This window comes from Pithys albifrons, chromosome 14, assembly GCF_047495875.1.
Source record: "Pithys albifrons albifrons isolate INPA30051 chromosome 14, PitAlb_v1, whole genome shotgun sequence".
NCBI lineage: Eukaryota > Metazoa > Chordata > Aves > Passeriformes > Thamnophilidae > Pithys > Pithys albifrons.
Window position 1 is genome coordinate 9,406,327 of NC_092471.1, and position 22,052 is coordinate 9,428,378.

The window sequence follows — 22,052 nt, forward strand, 5'->3', positions numbered from 1 at the left end:
ACCTTTGGTTCATAGGAAGCCTTGAATCACTGTTCTTCCCACTGCAAATGTGTCTCTAAGCCCTTGAACACAGGTAAGGTCTCACAAATGAAGTAGTCTGAGTTTTGAAGCTTGGGATCAGGATGTAAGTAATGGAAGAAACCAGGAAACGTCAAGAAAACTCCTTGTAAAGAAAACACTTTATGTAAATCTTACCCATAAATATATCATCTTTCATAAAGGCAGCCTACTTTTTCAAGTTAGCCTCAGGAAGTGCTTTCCCAGACTTCTCATGGAAGGTGCTCCAGGAATAGGTTCACATAGGTGTTCCTTCGGGCCAAACACAGTTTTTGTAGTAAAAGGAATGAAGTTGAGGGCTGACTCAATGAGGAGCCCTGCAGCAGAGACAGCAAGGAGGTGTGTCAGTAACAAAGACAGAAACACTAAAGCACTTACACAGCCCCAGCGAGGTGAGGAGCACAAATGAAAAAAATCATTTGCTTAGGCACTGCAATGCCAGGAGGAACCAAAAGAATATTCAGCCAGACATCCAGTGTGGTGTAAAACAGATCACAGATTCAGGAAGCATCTCTGCACTGACAGCTTTTACATCTTCAACTAGAATGTAAACTATCAAGCCATGATTCAAAGACAGAGAACACAAGAAACCACCACCTATGTTGTTTCAATAGTTATAAGCCCACAGATTTTTAAATCTATGCCTAATTTCTAATCTAAATTTGTCTGGCTGCAGCTTTCAGCCACTGGTTTTTGGGTTTGGGAATCTTTTTAGCCCTTGTCTGCTGCACTCTCTATAAGACTCTCTAGAAAGAAGTATTTCATTCTCAATCTCCAAAATCAAGACCACAGGATAAAGTAATTTTGTCATCTAATTTATGTCAGTCTCTGTCAGTACACCACAGTAAGATCAGAGAACTGTTGGAAGTCTCCCTGTGGAGGAAATAGTTTCCAGACCTCCTGTTGAGGATCATTGCTGTAACAAAATTCAAGCAGGAGCGGAATTAGAGATCTCCAGGAAAACGAGCTCGATCTTGCCTGTGTTTGTGCGCTTTCCCTGAGCCTGCCGGCACACGGCACTTTGCGAGGTCAGTCTTAAAACACAAAATTCAACAAGTTTAAGTTCATCCGAAGCAATAAAGGCAAACCCTTCTCCCTCGGTGTGAGGGCGCGAGTCCCGTCGCACTCTCGGGGCTCACCCGGGGGCTGTCCGGCCCCGGTCCCCACCCAAGGAGCCGGGCGCGGCTCTCCCGCACCCCGGCGGGCACCGGCGCTTCACGGCAGCCGCTCCGTGCCCTCGAAGGAGGCTTGGAAAAGTTACAGCCGGCCCGCGGGAGCTGGGGGAATGGGTGGCACGGCTCGAGGGCAAGGCATGGCAGCAGGGCACTGCAGGGCAGGGCACGGCAGCCCCGACGGGGCGGCTCTCTGTGCCCGCCCGGGGGAGGCGGCCCGGTCCCTGCGCGGCGAGCGGGGCTCGGCGTGTCCCACCCCCGGCCTTGACGCCACGCGCTAATGAAATGCTAATGCCGGGGCGCGGAGCCGGGCGCTGCCCGCCACCATAAAACGCGGCGCGGCGCGGGGGGCCCTGCCCGCCACCGGCCCGTAGCCATGCAGAGCGCGGCCCCCGCCGCCCCGCCAGCCCTGCACTTCCTCACCTCCTACTTCATCGACAGCATCCTGGGCCGGGCTCCCGCCGCGGGGCGGCACGGTGAGGGGCAGCGCGGGGCGGGGTGGGGCGGCTCGGTGGGCAAGGTGAGGGCTGGCGAGGCGCTCCGCGCCCGCCCCGGTAACCCCGCGCATCTCTCCCGCAGGCGCGGAGCCGCCGCGGCCCGGCCGGGCGCACAGCCCCGCGGAGGAGCCGCCGGCGGAGGGGCGCGGGGGGTGCCCGGCCGGCCCCGAAGCGCCGGGCCCGGCGAAGAGGAAGCAGCGGCGGTACCGCACCACGTTCAGCACCTTCCAGCTGGAGGAGTTGGAGCGCGCCTTCCGCAAGTCTCACTACCCCGACGTGTTCACCAGGTAGCGGCCGGGGGCCGGGCGCGGCGGGCGGGGGCCGTGCGGGGCGGAGGGCAGGCTGCGGAGCTAACCCCGTGTGCCCCCGCAGGGAGGAGCTGGCCCTGCGCCTGGATCTGACGGAAGCCCGGGTGCAGGTGAGTGCCAGGGGAGCCTTCGGGGGCTGGGAGCGCGTTCAGAGCAGCCCCACGGGGGCTGAGAGCAGGGTGCACACAGCGCGCTGTGCCCCGAGCTGAGACAGGGGAGAAGGGAACAGTGGTGGGGGCCGCGCTCCGCGTCCCGTCCGCGGCGAGTGGTGCTGAAGGGACGGAGGAAGGGGCGCATTAACTCGGGAACGGGTTGGGAACACTCCCAGGCTGCGCCTCACCCGTGTGTGCTGCCGCCTTCGTGGGTCTAGAGGCACGTACTGCCTCCCGAATGCTTTAAAACAGCTTTAAAAAAATAAAATATCAGGTGGTTCACAGACATAAGGGGTTCTGTGGGGCATCCAAAGTTATTTGCCAAGGCTGCAGAGAAGTTTACATGCTTTCCTTGCTCTAACTTAGCTCAGTAAAGCTGTCACACTTGTAAATGACTGGTTAAAACAAATGAAAGATTAATTTGACATTCATATATGACAGCCAGGCACTGTCCAGCAGAATTTTATGCTCAGCTGGGCTGTGATTGTACCAATGCCCGTAGAGCTTCAACATAGAGACAGACATTAATCACTTGTAGCCTGCAGTTGGCTTAAACTACAAATGACCCCTAGTAACTTCCTGACTCCATGCACTCCTGCTTAACAATACCTCTTAAGAAACAGTTTCTTTATATTCATCTCTTGTATAACCTAGAAATCCTATTTATACAGAAACTATAACATAAAAAAGTTGTTTCAAAAGGTGTGAAGGCTCTCAGAGTATTTTTAATCTCAAAATGACAATTGTACTAAATTTGGCTTGTGCTGTACATCAGATATTGACTGTTCCAGCACAGCTCTGAGTATGTGCCTACTTGTGAAAGACTGAGAACTGGTGCAGCTGCTCAGTGTGACAGTCCTACTAACTCCTGCGTAGCTTTGATACTGTTGATGCCAGATCCTTGTTTGTACACGTTGTCATTACTTCAGTCACTGGATCTGCCACGGTTCACAATAACTAATATCTGTAAAACTCTAACTTTTTTAGGAATTTTTTTTAATATGCACCATCTTTAAAAAACCCTTAGAATTATGAATGATACTTTGTAAGTGATTCATCTGGTAATATCTAGATGCGCTTTTCATCTCTTTTGTGAACTTGAGGAAATTATGTGCCCTCTCCCCTTCCTACCATCAACAATCCCTGAAAACTCTAGTCACTGAAATGGCCCAGTCTCGGGCAATTACATGTGGCTTTTAACAGTGGAAAAGACATGGGTGAAAAGCTGTTAACTTACCTGTTACTGTCAAATTCCCTTTGTGGGGTATGTGCTCTGTAGATCCTACGAAGGAACGGTGCAATCGTATATGGCAAAGAACGACTCTTCTCCTAATGTTTCATCTAAAAAACCCTGAAATGTTTGTGTTTGATAGAGCAAAAATGGAATTAACAAGGGAAATAGCAGACAGGATGCATCCCCAGTGGATGGAAGGAATAGCAGAGAGCTGTTCCTGGCACATGCTTACCTCCTTAGGATATCAAATATCAACACAAGTCTCCTGGGCACAGAGCACAGAGTCAGCACAGTTGTTTAGGATGAGCTTGCAGTGCACAGTGCCTCAGCTCCAGTGCATATGTTCTTATTCTGTGGGAAATGGGGCTTAGCCTGGGGGGAAGGGGATGTGTAGGAATAGGTACTATATTGATGGTGCTGTACTGTAATTAACAAGCTATCTTAACTCCCAAGTGCTTGCCTCATATGCTTATAGTTGCTCTATAAGGTAACCTGTGTGAAATGAAGATTTCTAATCCTCTTTCATGGTACTTGGCTAAACCAGCGACATGAAAAGTGGCATTTTTTATTTACTCAAGTGTAAACTCAAGAAACTGATCTTACCCAATGCAGTCAGACCATTTCTTCACCTTAGTTTGTTTCCAAATTGAGGTTTGCTTTTATGGGGAGAACCCTCCCTCAACTAGCTGAAATGGGTACCAGCCACTGCCTTGTTCCTCCTCTTGCATTATGAGTCTTACATGGAAATGAACAAATGAGAAAAGAAATTGTGTGAACGTAGGCTCGTTTCAGCGTTACTAAAGAGATCCCCCTCACCCAATCCCCATTATTTACTTGTATAGAGGAAGGCAGATTGCAACATTTCCTACTTGGGGAAAGGGGTAGTCGGAGAGTCTGCAAAACCTTTTCATAACCTGGAGCCATGTTGGGATGCTCTTCAGTAGCATTTGCATCTGTTGTCAGCCATTCTGCTTCTCATAATTCATATTGTTAGGGAGGAAAATCAGAAAAAGTTAAAGGAATATGTTATTTTGTTAATGTGAGCAGGAAAACATTCCATGGGTATTTCAGTACCACAAGCCACATCATTTTTCAAACATGAGCTTACAGACATAACTGATCTAGCCATCCTCGTAATATTTTCCCATTACAATCCTCTTATTCAGCTACAGCAGAAACACGATATAGTTAGTCACATCTCTTTCTTTTTAGCATTGTTAGGTATTACACCCATTAAATAGGATACACTTTAAAGGAAATTACAGCAAGAAGCTATCAAATTTTACATGTTCACCTTTCCTTTATAGACGACCTAAATCTTGTGTCAAATATGTATGAGGCTAGTAATTGCAAATATAATGTGAGTAATGTTTAGCATACAATTCCAACCTGATGGTTTAAAACTCATCTTTGAGTAGTAAGTAATACATTTGTTCCACAGTATTTTACCATTAATACTGCAGTCCTATCAGAAAAATCCTAAGACTGGTATAGCAGTTTCTGTTATGGTTAGTTTGGCACTTTAAATGTGTCTGAAAGTAGAGTAAAGGCAAGTTAAACCCTTTATTGGAAACAAAGGAAAACTCCTTAGGAAAAGGTTTAAGATGACTAATCTGAATGTTAATGACTATAATATATGCAGTAGAAAGCTGTTTGTCATGTCAGTGTAAGGTACAAAGCGTGGATCTGCTTCTGTTATCACATGCATTGATGAGTTTGTATCAATAAGGAACTGAAAGCCAGCTTTTTTATAAGGGCAGTTATTAGATATCTATGCTGGTATTTCTCCCAGTTTGACAACTACAAAATCTGAGAGATGACTAAAGTTTGTTTTTAAGCCCAAAATTACTTGTAACATTAAAAAATTATTTTGTAATCAAAGTGCTTATCTGCACTTCAGTGACAAAGGGTTTGCTGTAGGGCAGAGAAAGCAGAAAAGCAGACATCTGGTTTTGTGTTGGCCTCTTTATGAAGAACAGATTAAAGAACAGTACTAAGATTTAGTAAGGACATGAACACCTTTGCATCATTTATCCTTTTTAGGAAAGGCTGTATCTGCATATCTGCAGTATGAGACAGTTCACTGCCTTTTCAATTGGATTTTCATTTCATAGAAAATACCAACACCCTGGAGTTGGTGGTCTTCTCCAGTGAGAGCTTAGCTAAGTTCTACCTAAAAATACTTAGGATTACTCATTAACAGTGTTTTAAAGTCATCTGATCCCAGTAATTGGGTTTTTTTTTTAACCAGCTCCCTGTCTTGGACTAATGCAGACCAAGTGTCTAGTCCTCTCTGTAATGCAGGCACAACTGCCTGGTATTTCATGGGTTCAGTACTCCCTTGTAAGACATCTGACCATTGAAAGCCGCTGGTTGCTGGAGAACAGACTGAAGAATGAGTCATAGTACTCAAGAATTTTAAGTGCCACCATCAAAATTTTGATGTTCTGACTTTTCTGCTGAAGACACCTCCCTCTGCCGACTGCTTGCACAGTGAGACAGTTCTGTGTTGTACGTAACCTGAGGGGTTTAACTCCCTCCTCCAGAACAGCAACTCCCAGTGTAGATACTGTATGCAATGGAAGGACTAGAGTAGCCTTCCTTCAGCCGGCTCCTGGGAACCCCAGAGTGAGTGTTCTGAAAGAATCAGTTGTTTATGTTATTTAAGCACCTGAAGGTAAGTCACATTTCTGGAAATGGTTATATGGCATGTCTGAGATAAAGCAGACAGTAAAACTGGGAGCCCCAAAAACCTGAATTTTAGATGCTTTAGATGTTATTTAAAACTTTTTGAAAACATTCTTTTTTACTGAAATATAATTGCAGATACAAAAAGCAACTATTAAAAAAGCATGCATCCATAAACCTTCTGCATCAACGACTTTGTCACAATACAGATTTCTACAGAATTCTACTATTTCAGAAATACTAACATCAAAGGACTCGCTACTTGTAGAATATGTTGTAATTTTTTTGATTCTTGAATCTTTGCTGTTTGATTTTTTTTTCGTTTGTTTTGGTGGCTTTGACATATTCTTTCTAAGAAGTCATTTACATTTGCATGATAAAAGACCCTCATATTTGAAGTTTACCTCTCAGAAGTAAATTTCAGAAAGTCGTAATTCTATACAGGATGGAAATTGGTCTTTCCAACAACTCTTGTTCCTTGTGTTGTCACTCTCTATTTATTATTATTATTATTATTATTATTATTATTATTATTATTATTATTATTATTATTTATAATACTGCATCCCAATTAGTGCATTCTAATTTTATACATAGGAGGTGCTTGCAAGCAGCTCATTGAATTGTAACAGTAGTTATATACCAGACTGCTGAATGAGATTATGGGCCACAGCTAATGCCTTTCTTCCAAATCCAGATCCAGTTCAGAATCCGCCTTCAGTGGCCGCCACTGCCGAGGGGGCCAAGAGTCCTGAGTGCTGAGTTACATTTTGGTGTTGAGTGTTCAGCCTTGGCACTTTTATATATCCTTGGTTTAGGTTCTCTCTCCGTCATTTTAGAGCTGATGTTCTGCCACCCTGAGTCTGAACACTCTGCTCAGTGAATGCTAAAGAACAACAGTGTGAAGCGTCAGTTTTCCGATCTGTTGATTCAATTGACTAAAGTCTTTAAAAGATGTTTAATGGGCTAAAATAATGACTAATCAGGCTTGAAGAGGCAATATACTCACCAGCATATTACACAAACCCAATACTAGCTACAGCCCTTTTAGGAACAGCTTGATACCTTGTTCTGATGCTGCTTACTAGATTTTCTAGTTTAGTATTGGCTTTCACTGCAATTCAGTTAATCACTTCCATGTGCTGTTGGCATTCATGGTATATAACAAAAGTTCTCATTTTACTTGTGAATTCTCTGCATAAAAATGTATGGTGCAGCTATCAAGATAAAAAGCACACAATTTATTTGGTCTAGTTACTCTTACAGTCAGGATTAAGTTGTTTCCTGAGGTCCCTGTACAGAAATAGTCACCTCTTGAATGGCTTTGTTGAAGTTTAACTTTCAATAAACGGCTTCTGAAAGGCAGAATGATCATTTTTAATAACTGCTCATGAGTTTTTAGGGGATAAGTTTATATATACGATGGCTTTAAAACATATGTGACTCTTCAGTCAGAAATAGAGAGTAGTCAAATTTACTCTTTATAAGTAATTTATTTTTAATAAACCCACTAAGACATTTATGAATGGATATTTTATATTAAAGGAAGGGGGTTTAGTTTAATGGTAAATATTTTGCCACGTGCAACAATGCATGCAAGTAGTATCTGGTAAGACAAACTGCAGAGTAAGTTTAGCTAATGCCTTTATAATTTTTTATTGAAGGTCTGGTTCCAAAACAGAAGGGCAAAGTGGAGGAAACGTGAGAAAAATGAAATTCTGGGGACTGTTCCGGGAATCTCCTTAACACACCCACTTGGTCTATTTTTGGATGTTCCACTGAGTCATTCTCCCCTCCTAGATCCCACGTGGAGGTCAATGCCTCTTTCAGCATTGGCTGTGCCATCCATGACTCCAGCTTTTAGTCCTTCAACCTTAGGGCCATTTGGCCTCAGCAGCCTTACCTGGACTTCTCTCTTCAGAAATCCTATTTTAAATCCACATTTTGGAAGGTACAGAATCAATTTTTTTTTTTTCTAAATCTCAAAACTTTAAAAAAATGCTGCATTTTTATTAGTTTGATATTCACATGTTCTCAATAAACATGCTTCCATAGAGAAATAAACTTTAAAAATGGGTTAATTCCTGTGTAGCATGGCTTGATTAGGAACAGCAAGATTTATGTTTAAGTCATACTAGTAAAAAATTAACATGTAATTGCTTTTTGAAGACCTATGGTGCATACTTACTGCAGTTTTGGTCTCACTGAACTGTAGTCTTCACACAGACTGCTGTGACCTGGGTGGCTTCAGCTCCATCCTTATCTCAGACTGACACAGGTTACAAACCATGAAGATGTGACTGCAGGCAGACATGGTGTGTGGGTGACTTGACAGAATGAAGATATTTAACATTTCTTAAGAGACTAGGAGCCTGACTATGTATGCAAGACACAGCTCCAGAGAAAGAGGTTGAGAGAGGGATACTGAAAGAGATATTCCTGATTCTTACCTGTCCTGCTAAAAGCCAGTCCATTTCCCATGGCAGGTGCTGTGCTCTCAGCACACAGAACAAGCCCACAGCCAATCTCCTTTCCTTTCTCTGTAGTCAGACATCCAGAACCCCAGCAATTCCTTTTGGCTGAACCTGCTGACTGGGCTTTCTTGCCTGGCAACCCCAAATTTATCAGCAAAATGCTGCTGCTGCTCGAGTATATGCCATGAAATAGGAAAAAAGCAAGAGTGTAGTGTGTGTGTGCCTATACACTTAAAATATAGATGTAGATATATAAATATATTTTTGTATATATATATATTTATAAAAATATTTATAAAGAATAGAAGACATCACTCTTGCTGAAACTGAAGCCTGTATGGCAGTTCCACATTAACAGACAAACAAATGCTGCTTTTCACATGGAATCAACTGATCTGAACAAATTGGCTGCATAAACAGCCATATAAATTGGTCTTTTTATAAGGTAGTTTATTGCTTTCACAGAACAGGCTGATCTACAGCATCCCAGGTTTGTTTAGAAAGGATTTCGCATGAGGAGTTAAGCAAATGATCATGTCTGATCATCTCCTTCATTTTATTTTAAAATGTTTGGGTTTTTTATTTAGGGTAGGGTTTTCTGGGTTTTCTGGTTTGGGGGGGAGGGGGGGAGCAGTTGTTTGTTTGTTTGTTTTTAAGGGCAAGACACCATACTGCAAAATAAAGCTAAAATAAAATATACATTAGGAAGAAATTGGAAATTTTGGCACATTTTTTTCTTAATATTTTGGATGGGTGAAGCTGCAACTCAGTATTTGTTCTCCAAAATAATTCTTAATTTGGATAATATTGACTTCTTTCAAATACAGGTTTCTCAATGCTTTAAATCCTCTCGTGACAACAGCTTCAGTACTCATGAAAGCTCCTGGACCCCCGTCAGACCCTGCTCTTACTGCCTTCACTGATCCAGCAGCCGTTGAAAGGAAAACGTCAAGCATTGCAGCACTAAGACTCAAAGCGAAAGAACATTCAGCACAAATCCCTCAATTAAACCTCATCTCCAGTCTTACAAACACTAACAAAGAGCTTTGTTAGGAGCTCTCCCACAGACTACAGCCATGGAGGGGGAAGTGAATGCCTTCTCCAATGAGTAGCTCTCGTTAGAGAGACACATTTTAAAAAAGAAAACACACACACACACACACACAGAGCTGTAGCTCCTGCATCTTCAGTAACAGACTGAAAGGCATAACCCTGCTAAACATGGGTTTCCTTCATTGCAACATGAAATCAGGTAGTCAGTTGGTTTGTTACATCGTTTCTGATGCTGCAGAAACAGAAGCAGGAACTATATCAACTTTGTAAATCAGGCCAACACGAATCTGAAGCTTTGAAATTACCAAACTCACAAGATGCTAGTCCAAAGGTTCCAAAATCTTTGCAGGAATAACCAGTTTTCTAAGCTAGTCTTAACTTACTTCTTAGGAGGAACTCTTACATGCAGTACTTGAGATGTAAGAATCAGTACACAGTTACTAACTTGGAGACCATGCTTCATGTTGAAGTGAAATATTGCATTCTAGACAGACTTAGCAGGAAGGAGATGGGGACTATTTTCAGTATGGGCTTTTGATTCAGAACCAGGTTCGTATAAAGAGTACCTTGTTTGGAATTTTAAAAGAAAGTTTGCTTTATGTTCAGGGTGGCAATGTTTTAATAATTGAAAAAGTTTAACCTTTGTATATGAAAACTGTATCCTGTGAAAGTAGGTTATCAGTGTGCAGTAAATTGTGTGTAGTTCTCTGTGTATGTACATACTTGTCAATCAGTAGCTCAGAGCTGTAAATAGGACATTGCTGAATACTTTTAACATCATCTCTGGCACACCTTACCAGACCAATAAGTTAACAGATTACTTGTACATTTTGAGATATTTCATGACTTGAGTAGGTTCAGAATTTAAGTGAAAACTGAATGTGAAGTGTTAAATTCTTCCTTGGACTGATGTTGGAATGAGTGAAAACAGAGCAAGTGTCTACAGTACTTTTTGGCCTCAAGACAGGTCATTTTAAAGTATTTGCTGAATTTCTCCATCCAGGACATGGGACTGAGAACAACTCTCTACAGGTCTGATGCTTTAGTGTAAAGTGAGGATAAGTAGTATCCTCCTTTTGCAGCTTCCTCGCCTACCTCACAGGGCTGTTGTGAGGACTGATTAAACAAATGTGACGCTGTGCATTGGCAGACTTATACAACTGTTAATTGTTAAAAAAGAAAGGCCAGTAGCTGGTTGCACATGGAGATCACCTTTCCCACACCTCTAGCCAAGGTCCAAGCAAGCTGTTCCTGTGTTGATGAGACAGCACAGAACTCCTCCACTGATGCTGCCTCATTCCTCAAAACTATCCTCAAATACATTTACACTGAAAAGATTTTAGAACTTCTTTCTCCAAAAAGCTCTGGGACTATTCTTAAGACTCCAGAGTTGTGTTCTCAGCTAGAGTTTAAAGTGCAGAGCTCCAACTACCTCACTGCTGCTGCTGGAGACGCTGCCAAGCTTGTACTTGGGTACATGGCAGAGAAGCAGTTTGCTGGATCAGACAGATCAGTTTTCCATTTCCTCTGAAATACTCATTGCTTGGACTGCTCATAACCTACCAAAACAGTGGAAGTATTTCTGGGCTCTTAGACCTCACAGGAAGGAGAAGGTGGTGGTATTTCACTGTTAGAAAAGTCAGCTTCCTACCTGAGTTGCACTAGGGCTGCTCTGTACATAGAGCAGCAGGAGACTGGGGAAGTGATGTAACCAGGACCTTTCACACAAAGTTTAAGTGTGTTTCTTCCACAACAGCTATTTGCTTCTGCCAGTCCACTTTCCTGGCCAGGCTGCCAGCTGGCAGCACAACACGGTATCCACTCAAGCACTGAGTTTGTTCCAAATTAACCTTTTAAGTAGGTTAATGGCTTGAAAACTGTCATTACACAACTCCTGTTCTGTGCAAGCTTCTGTGGCATCTTTCCTTGCCACCAGTGTCTGGGTGTTGCAATGCAAAGAGGTTCTGCAGGAAAGGAGACTCTTACCATTTCATTTAAAGTACTGTCCTGCATTTGGCATGAGCCATTCAGGAAAGAACTCTGCAATAATAATAAAACCCAGGTATTTTTGCCAAATTATAGTCCTACACAAATTCATGAGAAGCAGCATGTGAAAAATAACAGCTGAACATTGTTTTAATACATTGCATGAAATAATATTAGCTCCTATGTAATCATTAAAATCTTTATCACTGACCACAGGGACACAGAGATCTGAGTCAGGCCTGGGGGTGGATCAAATTCACAAGCTAAATTTCAGCAGTTACATCAGAGACAACTTTCATCTGTCAATAAAGTTTTTCCCATAGCTATGGATAGAAATAATTTCAGGGACAGCAATTAAACACACAGAGGCAAGTAACTTCACTCCTGTGTGTGACAGCTCCTGCCAGAGCTGGGAGATGCTGCCTCTACCAGCACACACAGCCACTGCAACACCACTCTGGGAACTGCAGGGCTGGACAGCAGGGTTGGCTCCTAAACCTTTGCCAGTTTTGATTGGTTGTTGCTCTGTCCTAATTCTCCTTACAAGAGGGCACCTTTCTTCCAAGACACCCTCTGCTCCTTGTTCCTGACTAAATAGGAGCTGTCTTTCCTGTGCTATCTGGGTGGAAGGCAGTGTCTGCAATCACCAGCAATTCCCAAAGGGTACAGGTAGAGAACACAGACTATTGAGTTTCATCTGGTTTTGGTCTGAAATGCAGAGAGATTTTCTTTAAGCTGATTTCATTTTTCTGCTTTAATGAGTCCCTCCAAGAAATTTCCATTCTTTCATGTGAATTGAAATCCAGCTGTGAGAGCTAATGATATTACGAAAATAAATATGCAGGGCAACACTTGAAATCAGCTTAGGAATCAGTGTGTCTGTAATCAAAACTCGTAAAGCTTTTCATGTTAATTATTACTATCTTACAATGAAACATCACACCAAGAGAAGAAGGTTTACTTAGTATGTTTTCAATTTAAATAAAAAGGCTTAATAACCAGCTATTATGGACACAGTATTAAAATTACATTTTAAAAAATGTTGAGCAGCAATTAACTGAAAAACCTTCAGCCTAGTTTCATAGCTGCACATGGGTCAACAGCTTTGCCATGAACCAAGCAGGGACATTTGCTTTCCTAGTTTTCCTTGGGGCAATGGGGTGGGCAGCCTCCCACATCCTAAATAGGTCTGCCATTTTACAGAAAGTGTCTCACACTGAACATTGCAATTTCCCAAGACTTTATCTTGCCTTGTGCACTGAATTCTGTAGTCTTAATTTAGGCAAAGCCTACACTGATCTGGATTAAGACTGCAGGATTTGCCCCTATGCCTCTTCTGAATAAAGAAGGGTTGCAGCCTAAATCTCTGGGTGACACCAAGACTGTTTCCCAGCACAGGTTTCAATCAAAGCAGGCTTGGAGTCCTGGTTGTTATTGGGTTTGTCTGGTTTTTCTGAATGCAAAAAAATAGGGGAGGATTTTCAAAGCCACACAGAAGACCTGAATACACCCCCATCCCCATCCACTTTCTACAACCACCATCCCACTGAGGAAAAAAACCTTATTTCCAAATTAAACCTCTTGACTTTACCCTCCATGTTACAATTTTTGAGCTGTTTTGTCAGAAGATCCTGCAGCATGTTGATACCTCTTGAGGAAACGTTGACAAATATGTCTATTGTAGCCTAAATTGTCAGGTTTGTTCAGCTTGTTTTCTGCTCCAAGTTCAGTTCTGGTACCATCTGACATTGGGTAAATTTCTGTATTTCCAGTGACATAATATCATCAGAACCTTGCCTGCAAATAAAGAGCGATTCTGTTGGGAGAAAAAAAGAGAATAATGGGCCAGGTGTTTGAAGAAAAGACAAAGAAACAAGCACAGTAGGGTGTTCTGACTCACAAATCTGTATTGAGAAAGAAGTATTCACGAAGAAAATTAATTTAAGAAGTATGTAGTTCAGGTTTTGAGCCCATAAGTTCCTTTCAAAAACAGATTAGTGATTAAAAACTTTTTTAGTCTAGCAATCTCTTAAACAATTAGTGCAGTAATTGGAAAGGGGCTACAAATTCAAATCTAGATGAACATAAAAGAGTTTCCCCATAGAGCTTTGCCTTGGTTTTGTGGGTAACTGGCATGCACCTGCCTTTACCATCAGTGGGACTGAAATACTGAAAAAGTGCTCTGAATAGGGATACAAATGCCCCAAACGGTAATGCCATAGAAATTACTTAATTCATGTAAAGTAGAAGTAATTGTATTGATTATGAATGTGTGAGTGACTCCTTTATTTCAAGTTATATGAGATGTAAACCACCAGCTTTCAATGGGGTCCTCGCTGCCAATTTGCCAACGGTAGAGTGGGATGTTACTTTTTTCCTTATTCTGAACAATAAATCCCAGTGCACTGCACTTGGAAACAGATCTTCTGACTTTAAGCTAAACCAGGAAAACAGGAATTTCTCCATAAAAATTCCTCTTTTCTCCAGCCAGGTAATAATTTTTCTCCACTGCAACAGATGCCTGAAATCAAAGGAAAAAGAGCATAAGGGAGAAACATCCTCAAATTTCAGATGTTTTTCCCTAAAGCAGAACTTTTTTTTTGCTTTTTGAGTCACTGAGATTTTAACAAATTGTTCATTTTCAGCCATGTCATGAAACACCATGGATCAAGAGATAAAACCCAGACTGCCAAAAGAAAAGAAAAATAAGGGACAAAGAGAGATTGTGTACAGTGTGTCCCTGGCAATATAATCACCTCGCAGCAAATGTGTGACTTAGGGCTTCCCAGGAAGCTGTGTGAGGAACATACGCGTAGGAAGAAGACTGATGATACCCATATACCTGTACTTCACTTACTTGAGCTGTACAGCCACACAAATTGCATAAAAGGCAGTCAAGGACAGGATATTTCTGTAGATCTTATAGTCAAGCAGTTCTGCATATGGATTACAAAGAAAATGAGGCATTATTTTACTGCAGCAGCAGAGCCACAGTTAGAAGCCAGCTCTGCCTGCTGCCTGTCCCCTCCTCAGCACTTGGCCATGCTGTCCCTCACCCCTCAACATATTCAGGTTACCAAAAAACGTGAGGAAAACCTCCAAGGATTGAGGATCTTCAGCCAAGAAGCATGTCAAGGCACAATTGCTGGAAGGAACAAAATATTTTCAATTAACTTCGTTTGTTGGTTGCAGCAATGTTTCCTGTATTCCAGATGGGAGAGTTGCTCTGTAATGGCTGTCAGGAAATCACTGGAAGATTGGGATGAGCTTGCAAAGTCACTCTGATGGAGTTACAAAACTTTTACATTAAAAATGTAACTGGATGGGGGATTGTTGTTTAGTTTTGGTTGGGTTAGTGTTGTTTTTTTGTTATTGTTTTATAAAACCCACCTTAACAGTAAAGACCTGCAGACAAACTAGGACAAAATATCTGATGTAGCTGTTACAGACAAAAACTTTGGTGTGAGCCTTTGGTGTGAGCAGCATAGTGACATTATTGTGAACTAAAGCAGAAGCAGAGAAGACAGCCTGAATTACAGTTTCATCTGGTTCAAAAGGGTTGCTAGTAAAATGTATTTAGGTGATCTGCTAAAGAAAAGAATACATTGCATTTTGTAAGTACCCAGTCACAGCTAGAGACTTTGACAAAAGTTGACTTTCACACGCAATTAAACACAATAATTTCAGTTTTCTAGTTTCATAGAAGCTGATCCACAGACTGCCCTATCTCCAGGGTTATTTTGTACTGATAAAAAATCACGGGATTAATGTTTGTGAAAGAAGACAAGAAAGGACAGCATTATTATAGCCTTATTTTCTATATATCCAAAGTGAATATAGGAAGAGAAGTGAAGCAGGCTGCAATGTTAATGTATGAGAAGAGCCTGGAGACACTCTCATCAGTAAGTTATCACAACATCTCAGTCTTACCTCTGTTAGTGCTCTTAAACTGAACTAGTAGAGAAGTTGCTGACTGCAGCAATAAAGTTTTCAGGTGATGCTTTTGAATGGCACTGTAAACATCCAGCTTGTTTGTACAGAGCTGAGCAAAGAGAAAGCAAAGGAGTGAGTGGGCTATGCTTGGAGGACAGAGGAGCAAATGAGAGAGATTCTTACTCAGTTTCCAGCTCCACAGCAGGGCTTCTGCTTTAGGACTGCGGTGAGTTCTGAGCCCAGCCATGGCTGTAAAACAAATAGCCCTCACCAAGTAGAGTGGACAGTCTAGTCTAAGTGTTAAGGACAGTCAAAACACAGACTTGACAATAAAAAAGCAGCACCAAGCATTACTAGAGCACTCACAAAATTCTCAGTTTTAAAAAGAACTCAATCTGCATCTCAGTTTCTCATCATGAGTCCAAGAGAAGGCAGGAGAGAACCTCATTTATTGTTTCCAGCACAGACATGGCCATTACTATTGACTGTCACAGAATTTTACCTTATGAAGATGCCATTTCAAATGTTTTCAAGAATAACTGTTCTTAAGACAAAGATGCATGGCTATGCTGCAGTCAAATATTTGAAATTATCCACAGCCTCAACACCAAAATATTCAGCAGATTTGATTGTGGAAGAGCACTTTGATCAGAAAAATAAAAACCAGTGCAGGCCATTCAGATGTCTGCACAAACCCCAGCCCTGTGTTTCTTAGACGTGCTTATCCTGTGTTCTTAGACAGAAGGATAACATACCTGACAATGAAAGGAAGCTCTGATTATTGGAACTAATCTAAATCACCTTCAAAATCCTCACTGTTACTGCTTAAAAACTAGTTGTTTACACCCTGCATTTGACTAGGTGGTCTCCACCATTAAATCTTCACGGCACTCTCAAAAAACAGTGCTTTTTATGAAAGTTTCTGTATACTAGGAATGATCTAAAAAGAAAACCTATTTCTAGACTGGAAAAGAAAAAATGAACAAGAAAACCAAGAAAACATCTTTCCATGCATACAAGGCATCAAAGGCCTCAGCACCCTGTGGAATTAGAGCCATGGATTACTTGAATTAGAGATAAACCAGCTCAGTGTGTCAGTGAGACAAGAGATCAAACCATGCAGAACTGAGACTTCTGGTCCCACTGATGTGTACTGTGAACAGTACAGGATTCAGAGATGTTAATAATTACTGCCATACTTGTAGTAGCCAGAAAGTTGTGTTTTAACTGGCATATTCCCCCAAATTTAGAAATTACTATTCACTGTGAATATCTTTTTCCCCTGGAACTGCCCTTGTGCCAGGAAGCTAAGCCATGTTAGACAGCCCAGAATATTACTCTTCACTTCCAGAACTTGCCAGTGTTATTTTGGATTTCTGTTTCTTTAGGTTTGTTTAAGTCCATTATTAATCAGTTAACATTATGTCTTGCAAAATGTATTTTTAAAAGGTGTTTACATAAACAAAACTCAACTGAAATCATGGCTGCATGATAATAATAAAACAAATCTACAAACTTACAGTCTTAGATATTTCCTGCACTACCTACAGGGTAGAAGGATGAGGGTTTTAATGCCAGAACATTGTTGCTTCTCTCCCTTTAAAAGGTGTTACATACAGACTTAGTATTTTGGCAGCTGTACATCAAATATATAGACAGAAAATATTCTGTTCTCTGCTACTATTTCAATATGGAAAGGTCTCATACACAATGCAACAGATTCACAGCAGGTCCTTAGAAAATATTGTACCTTTAGTACCTTTGAGTAAACAGGGGACTTTAGAAGGAGAAAAATGAATACAACAAGCAATCCAAACAAATTTTAAAATAATTTCACGAATGGTTTCCCTTTCAGAAGGATAAAAAACTCTGACTACCCTCTAAAACACTCAACTGATAGCTTACTTATTAGACAAAAATTAGTGTCCATTCAACCATGAAAAAGACAAGCCATTATATGCTGTAAGAGAGATCAAACTGACATCAGCTACTGTACATCTTGACACTTACTACATAATCAAAGTAAACTTTGCTATATGTCTCTGATCTAATGTACCTGTCAGTTATCACCATCTCTGCTCAGATGAGTTCGTGTGTCACCTATATACATGGGACAAAACAAATAAATAAATTGCAATGTTATCTCTTCAAGCTGCTCACACAGTAAGGGGAGAGTGCTTAGTATTCCATAATGGAGTTAGGAGTAATTTACTGAGAGATAATTTCTTTTGGACCTAAAATCTCCTGCCTCCTGTAGAGCAGACAAATAGAACTATCCAACAGGAAATGGGGCATGATAATACTGCTCTTTAAATAGAACTAACAAAATGGAAATACAATAGGCATTACAAAATATATAGCTAACAGTTATCAAAACCTTTGATGTTTTTATAGCTATTTACTGCAAGAGATTGTATTAGCTGCTCCAGCCCATTTTAATACAAGAAAAGTTTAACATGTGTTTTTTAAAAACACTTAAAAAAAAAGTTAAACCTCTGAAGTAGTACTCTCAGGTATCTGGGGAAACTGAGCATGAGGAGAAAAAGCCACTTTGTTGACGAAGTAACGAAGATTTGACAATCAGCTCCAACAATGGTACATGCAATGGACTATAGTTAAAATAGCCCTGATGGTTTAATCATCCAGAACTAACCTTCCTGTACCTAGACAGAGATGCAGCAGGGTGCATAGGCCAGGACACCCACCTGGTCTAGACAGACCAATTCTCCTTCTGACTCTGCCCCTGCACCTCCACATACCTTAGACAAAACCTGCTGCCCTTTGCCACACTTTGCCATGTCTGCAGAGCAGTGTCCTCAGGGAGAGGAGCATCACTCACCCTGCTGCTCTGCAGTGCCCTCAGGATCCTGAGCCTCTGCTCTGCCACCCCACAATCCCAACATGTCACTTCTAAAGGGATCACCTGGGCCCCTCTCAGCCTGCAGAATGGATCTTCCCTGGCAAAGCTGTGAGGGGCTGAGTCAGCAGAAACAGCAGAATGGGGACTCAAGGAACTCTTCACTTATATATTATCTCTTCTCCGCTGCTCTATGTGAAAAGACACAGATTTCAGCCAGCCATAAGCTTTGTTGTAGCAGTGCACATGCAATTCCTGAAGAGATCCAGATCACTTCCTTCATTGCCTTTCCTGGCTTCTCTGCACCAGATGTAGTCCATCCACTACTGCACAGCCAACAGGTGACTCAAATAGGCACTAATGCAGTAGATATACTCTCATGAGAGGCATCTGTCTTTTTTTGTCTTTTCCCTGTCAGCTCCACTTTAAGCCACACTTTAGCACTAGTTCTTGAGCTTCAAAAAGAACAAATCAGATCTGGGAAATTCACCATGGCTCCTTGCCCAGAGGGATGCTTTGGTTAGGTTTCTTCCTCATAAGAACTTGCCAGCTCTCCTCCAGTTTGCCAAACACAACCCTTCAGCACAGCACACCTCTGCCCTTTGCCTGCAACCCCAAAAGAGTAACCAGGGCCTTACTGGACAAATAGATTTGTCAAGTTGATTTTTTGGGGTCATTTTACCTTTTTTTCTGCTTTTTACATATGCATTCCTTTCATTGTATTTCCTCTTGATTGCACGTCTATACCAAAATCATCTTCATTCTGGTCTCTCCTGTTTTTTCGCTTCCATTCTGGGAAGAGCATTTTTTATATACCTCTCTAAACTGAAAAGATAAATCATCCAGGAGCAAAATTGTTCCTATAACAGAAAGTGAAATGACTGCAGCTACCCAAACCCAGCTTTGCTCTGCATCTTAGGGTCAAGTTTAATCTCCTGCCACCAAGAATGCTGCTTTATAATAAATTTTTCAGGGCACTTTGTGCTGAGCTTTTTTCCAAAGCATCTCTTTTGTTCTTTTGGTTGGTGTCACTTCCCTCTCAGGGAACTTTTTCAGTACAACAAAATAATTATCAATGCTGAATGCTCTGTGAAGTAGAAGTGGGAAGATTTTCTTCAGTGGAAGATATTTTAAATATTTCACTTTCCAAGTAGCCCTGTGAATACAGGGAAGAAATGCATAACTTAAACACAAGGAGTTACTGACCCAGAAGTGATTAGCATTAGTGTAAAGCTTTCAGACCCTTTTTCATCTTATTGATTCTAAGCAGAATAAATCCGTAAATGATAATAGGGCTCAATTTAAATCACCTACAGCAAGTGCTGCTTTTCAGCTCTCGTCAGACAATCATGCTGTTCAATCAGCTCCATTCTGTATGTACAAAGCAAATTAATGTGTATAAAACAGTCGTAATTCAGGCCAGTTTTTAACAAAAGAATCTTTTATGTAGCACACAACTGCCTTTTATTGACATGCTTTTAATTGAACTTATAATGCTATGTACATATTCTACCTAATTATAGCAGAAAATTCATATATCTTTGAAAATACTGACCATACCTTCCCCTTGGTAAAGTTCCCAGAAACTTTAGCAGGGTACAGAATGACATCCTCAGTAAAGCCCAGGTTTGTTTAGAAACACTAAAAGGGCACAAGAAGACAATTCTGAGCCTGTTGCAGCCAAGCATTTTCTCAAGGACGATTCCATGAGGGCACTGAATCAGCAAGGTTGGCTCCTCAGTTCTTGAAGCCAGTCTGTAAACATGCCTCTCAAAGCCAGGGAGAGGGCACTGCAGATGTGGTATTGATGGAGAAGCCTCCAATCGGCAAGAATTCTTTCTTAAGCAATTTGTTTCTGTTTCAAAAAGAATCTTTTGTATGTCTCACTTTCATTACTTGTGTTGCTCAGTTTACCAGGGAACTGGCAAGTCCCAGGCAGCCAGGATACTACTTCTGTAAACGGGAAAGTCCTGGGACAATGGAAGAAACAATGGTAGGAAATAAAGAATTAAAGGTGAATTCTGCAAAATACTTCTGGGTCAATACAAGACATTTGCCCAGTGGGATTACCTTTGTGACAGCAGCAATGCCAGTTGTGGAGGAAGATTACTTGCACTTGTCTCTGTCATTTCAACTGGGATGGCTTAGAGAGAGCTTCTGGGGGACTCTTCAGAGGACAGAGCACAGGCCTTTTACTTCCATTTTGACATTGCCAACTCCAGACCTTACTGTGGGTAGGAAAAATCTTGTTTTCAACTTCCACAGCCTTTGCAATAAAGCACATATTCTTCTTTAAGAACACGCATGCCATACCATGGTTACCAGCAGCAAAGAGCAAATAAGCCCAAGGCTAAAATCAACCAAACTGTTGACATTGATTTTAACGTGGGTAGAACTCCACCTCAAGGATGTACATTGACAATTACTCAATTTTATTGCCAAGCTCTTCTGTCAGGTCTGCACTGCATTGACTCTACACATGGGACTCCCATCTAACATTTTGCTTTAAACATTCTTCTATTAAATTCACCCCAAACAGAGATTCAGGCAAAGAACATGAGTGCAGCAACTAGCTGGGAACACCACACAGAGAGGCAAGTTCTTGAGAATTAGACAAATACTCCTCCTGATCAACACAGACAAACGAAATTTATCGTGAGAATGATCCAGCTACACTTCTGGACACACAAACACACTTGCCTGGCATTCAGATGAGCAGCTGAAGTGCTACCCAGTGCTGCCACTCAGGCAGTGGCTCTCAACAGGAGTGACCTTCTCTTCCTCTTTCTTCACTTTCCCTTTCTTGAAAAGTCTGTCAGGCACTGCAATTAAAAGTCTGTGAGCACTAGTGGAGTTAAAGTAAATAGATGTTTAATCTCTCTGGGAAAATATTTAAGAAGTGTACTAAGATGTATTTACTGAAGATTTCACTAATTCAAATAAATCAAGTTAAAATTACAGACTAGACTGGCTATTGTCAGTTTTTTGAAAACCCTGTGATTCAAAAAAGCAAATGAAAATGGTAAGTTCATTTGTCCTTTGCTTTTTGACTGGGAGCAGAGCTGACATTGACTTTGTGGTGAAAGACATTAGTATTTAACTACTTGAAGAAATTCACATTACCACAGTGTCCTTTTAAATTGCTGTACTTATGTTCGCCACATAAGTTGCTATTAGCAACCATAAAAAAAAACCAAAAAACCCACCCCTTATATTACTGTCTTGAACACAGGAATGGTTTATTGTACTAAATTCTTTGGAGCTTTCCTCACTCAATATTTGAAATAGAATTAAAATGCTATTCCTGGAAAATAACTAATTCTTTCAAAGTGTATGTATCACTCACTGTAAAAACACCTTAAAAGCTAATGTAGCTGACAAGTAACCTCCAAGTTTTATATCAGCAAGTAAAACAAGTCCTTGTGAGAATATTGACTTGCCCCTTAAACTTCACTTTCCAGCTTCTAAGCTAAATAAAAGCATGTTGCTAAAATCCTTATATTGAAGTGCTTTTGATTTCTCTGAATGAAGGGTGTGATAATTTCTGTATGCTCTCTAGCACCTTTTTTTTTTTGCATATAACTTCTCCAAGTTTGTATTACCATAAAGATCTAAAGGAGAAGTGTTTAAATGCTATATAC

At 41.3% G+C, this 22,052-nt stretch overlaps 1 protein-coding gene across 1 annotated transcript; it reads left to right on the forward strand.

Moving 5' to 3' along the window:
• The first annotated feature begins 1,602 nt into the window (after positions 1-1,602).
• ESX1 (ESX homeobox 1) lies at positions 1,603-10,872 on the forward strand. The gene is made up of 5 exons (XM_071569370.1): positions 1,603-1,705; positions 1,809-2,013; positions 2,099-2,144; positions 7,773-8,059; positions 9,410-10,872. The coding sequence occupies exons 1-5, from the start codon at positions 1,606-1,608 to the stop codon at positions 9,633-9,635; spliced, it is 864 nt and encodes a 287-aa protein (XP_071425471.1). The 5' UTR covers positions 1,603-1,605; the 3' UTR covers positions 9,636-10,872.
• Positions 10,873-22,052: the final 11,180 nt, after the last annotated feature.

Coding starts and splice junctions, on each gene's coding strand:
- ESX1 (XM_071569370.1), top strand. CDS start 1,606: ATGCAGAGCGCGGCCCCCGCCGCCCCGCCAGCCCTGCACTTCCTCACC. Junction 2,145..7,772: donor TGACGGAAGCCCGGGTGCAG/GTGAGTGCCAGG, acceptor TTTTTATTGAAG/GTCTGGTTCCAAAACAGAAG. Junction 8,060..9,409: donor TTAAATCCACATTTTGGAAG/GTACAGAATCAA, acceptor TTTCAAATACAG/GTTTCTCAATGCTTTAAATC.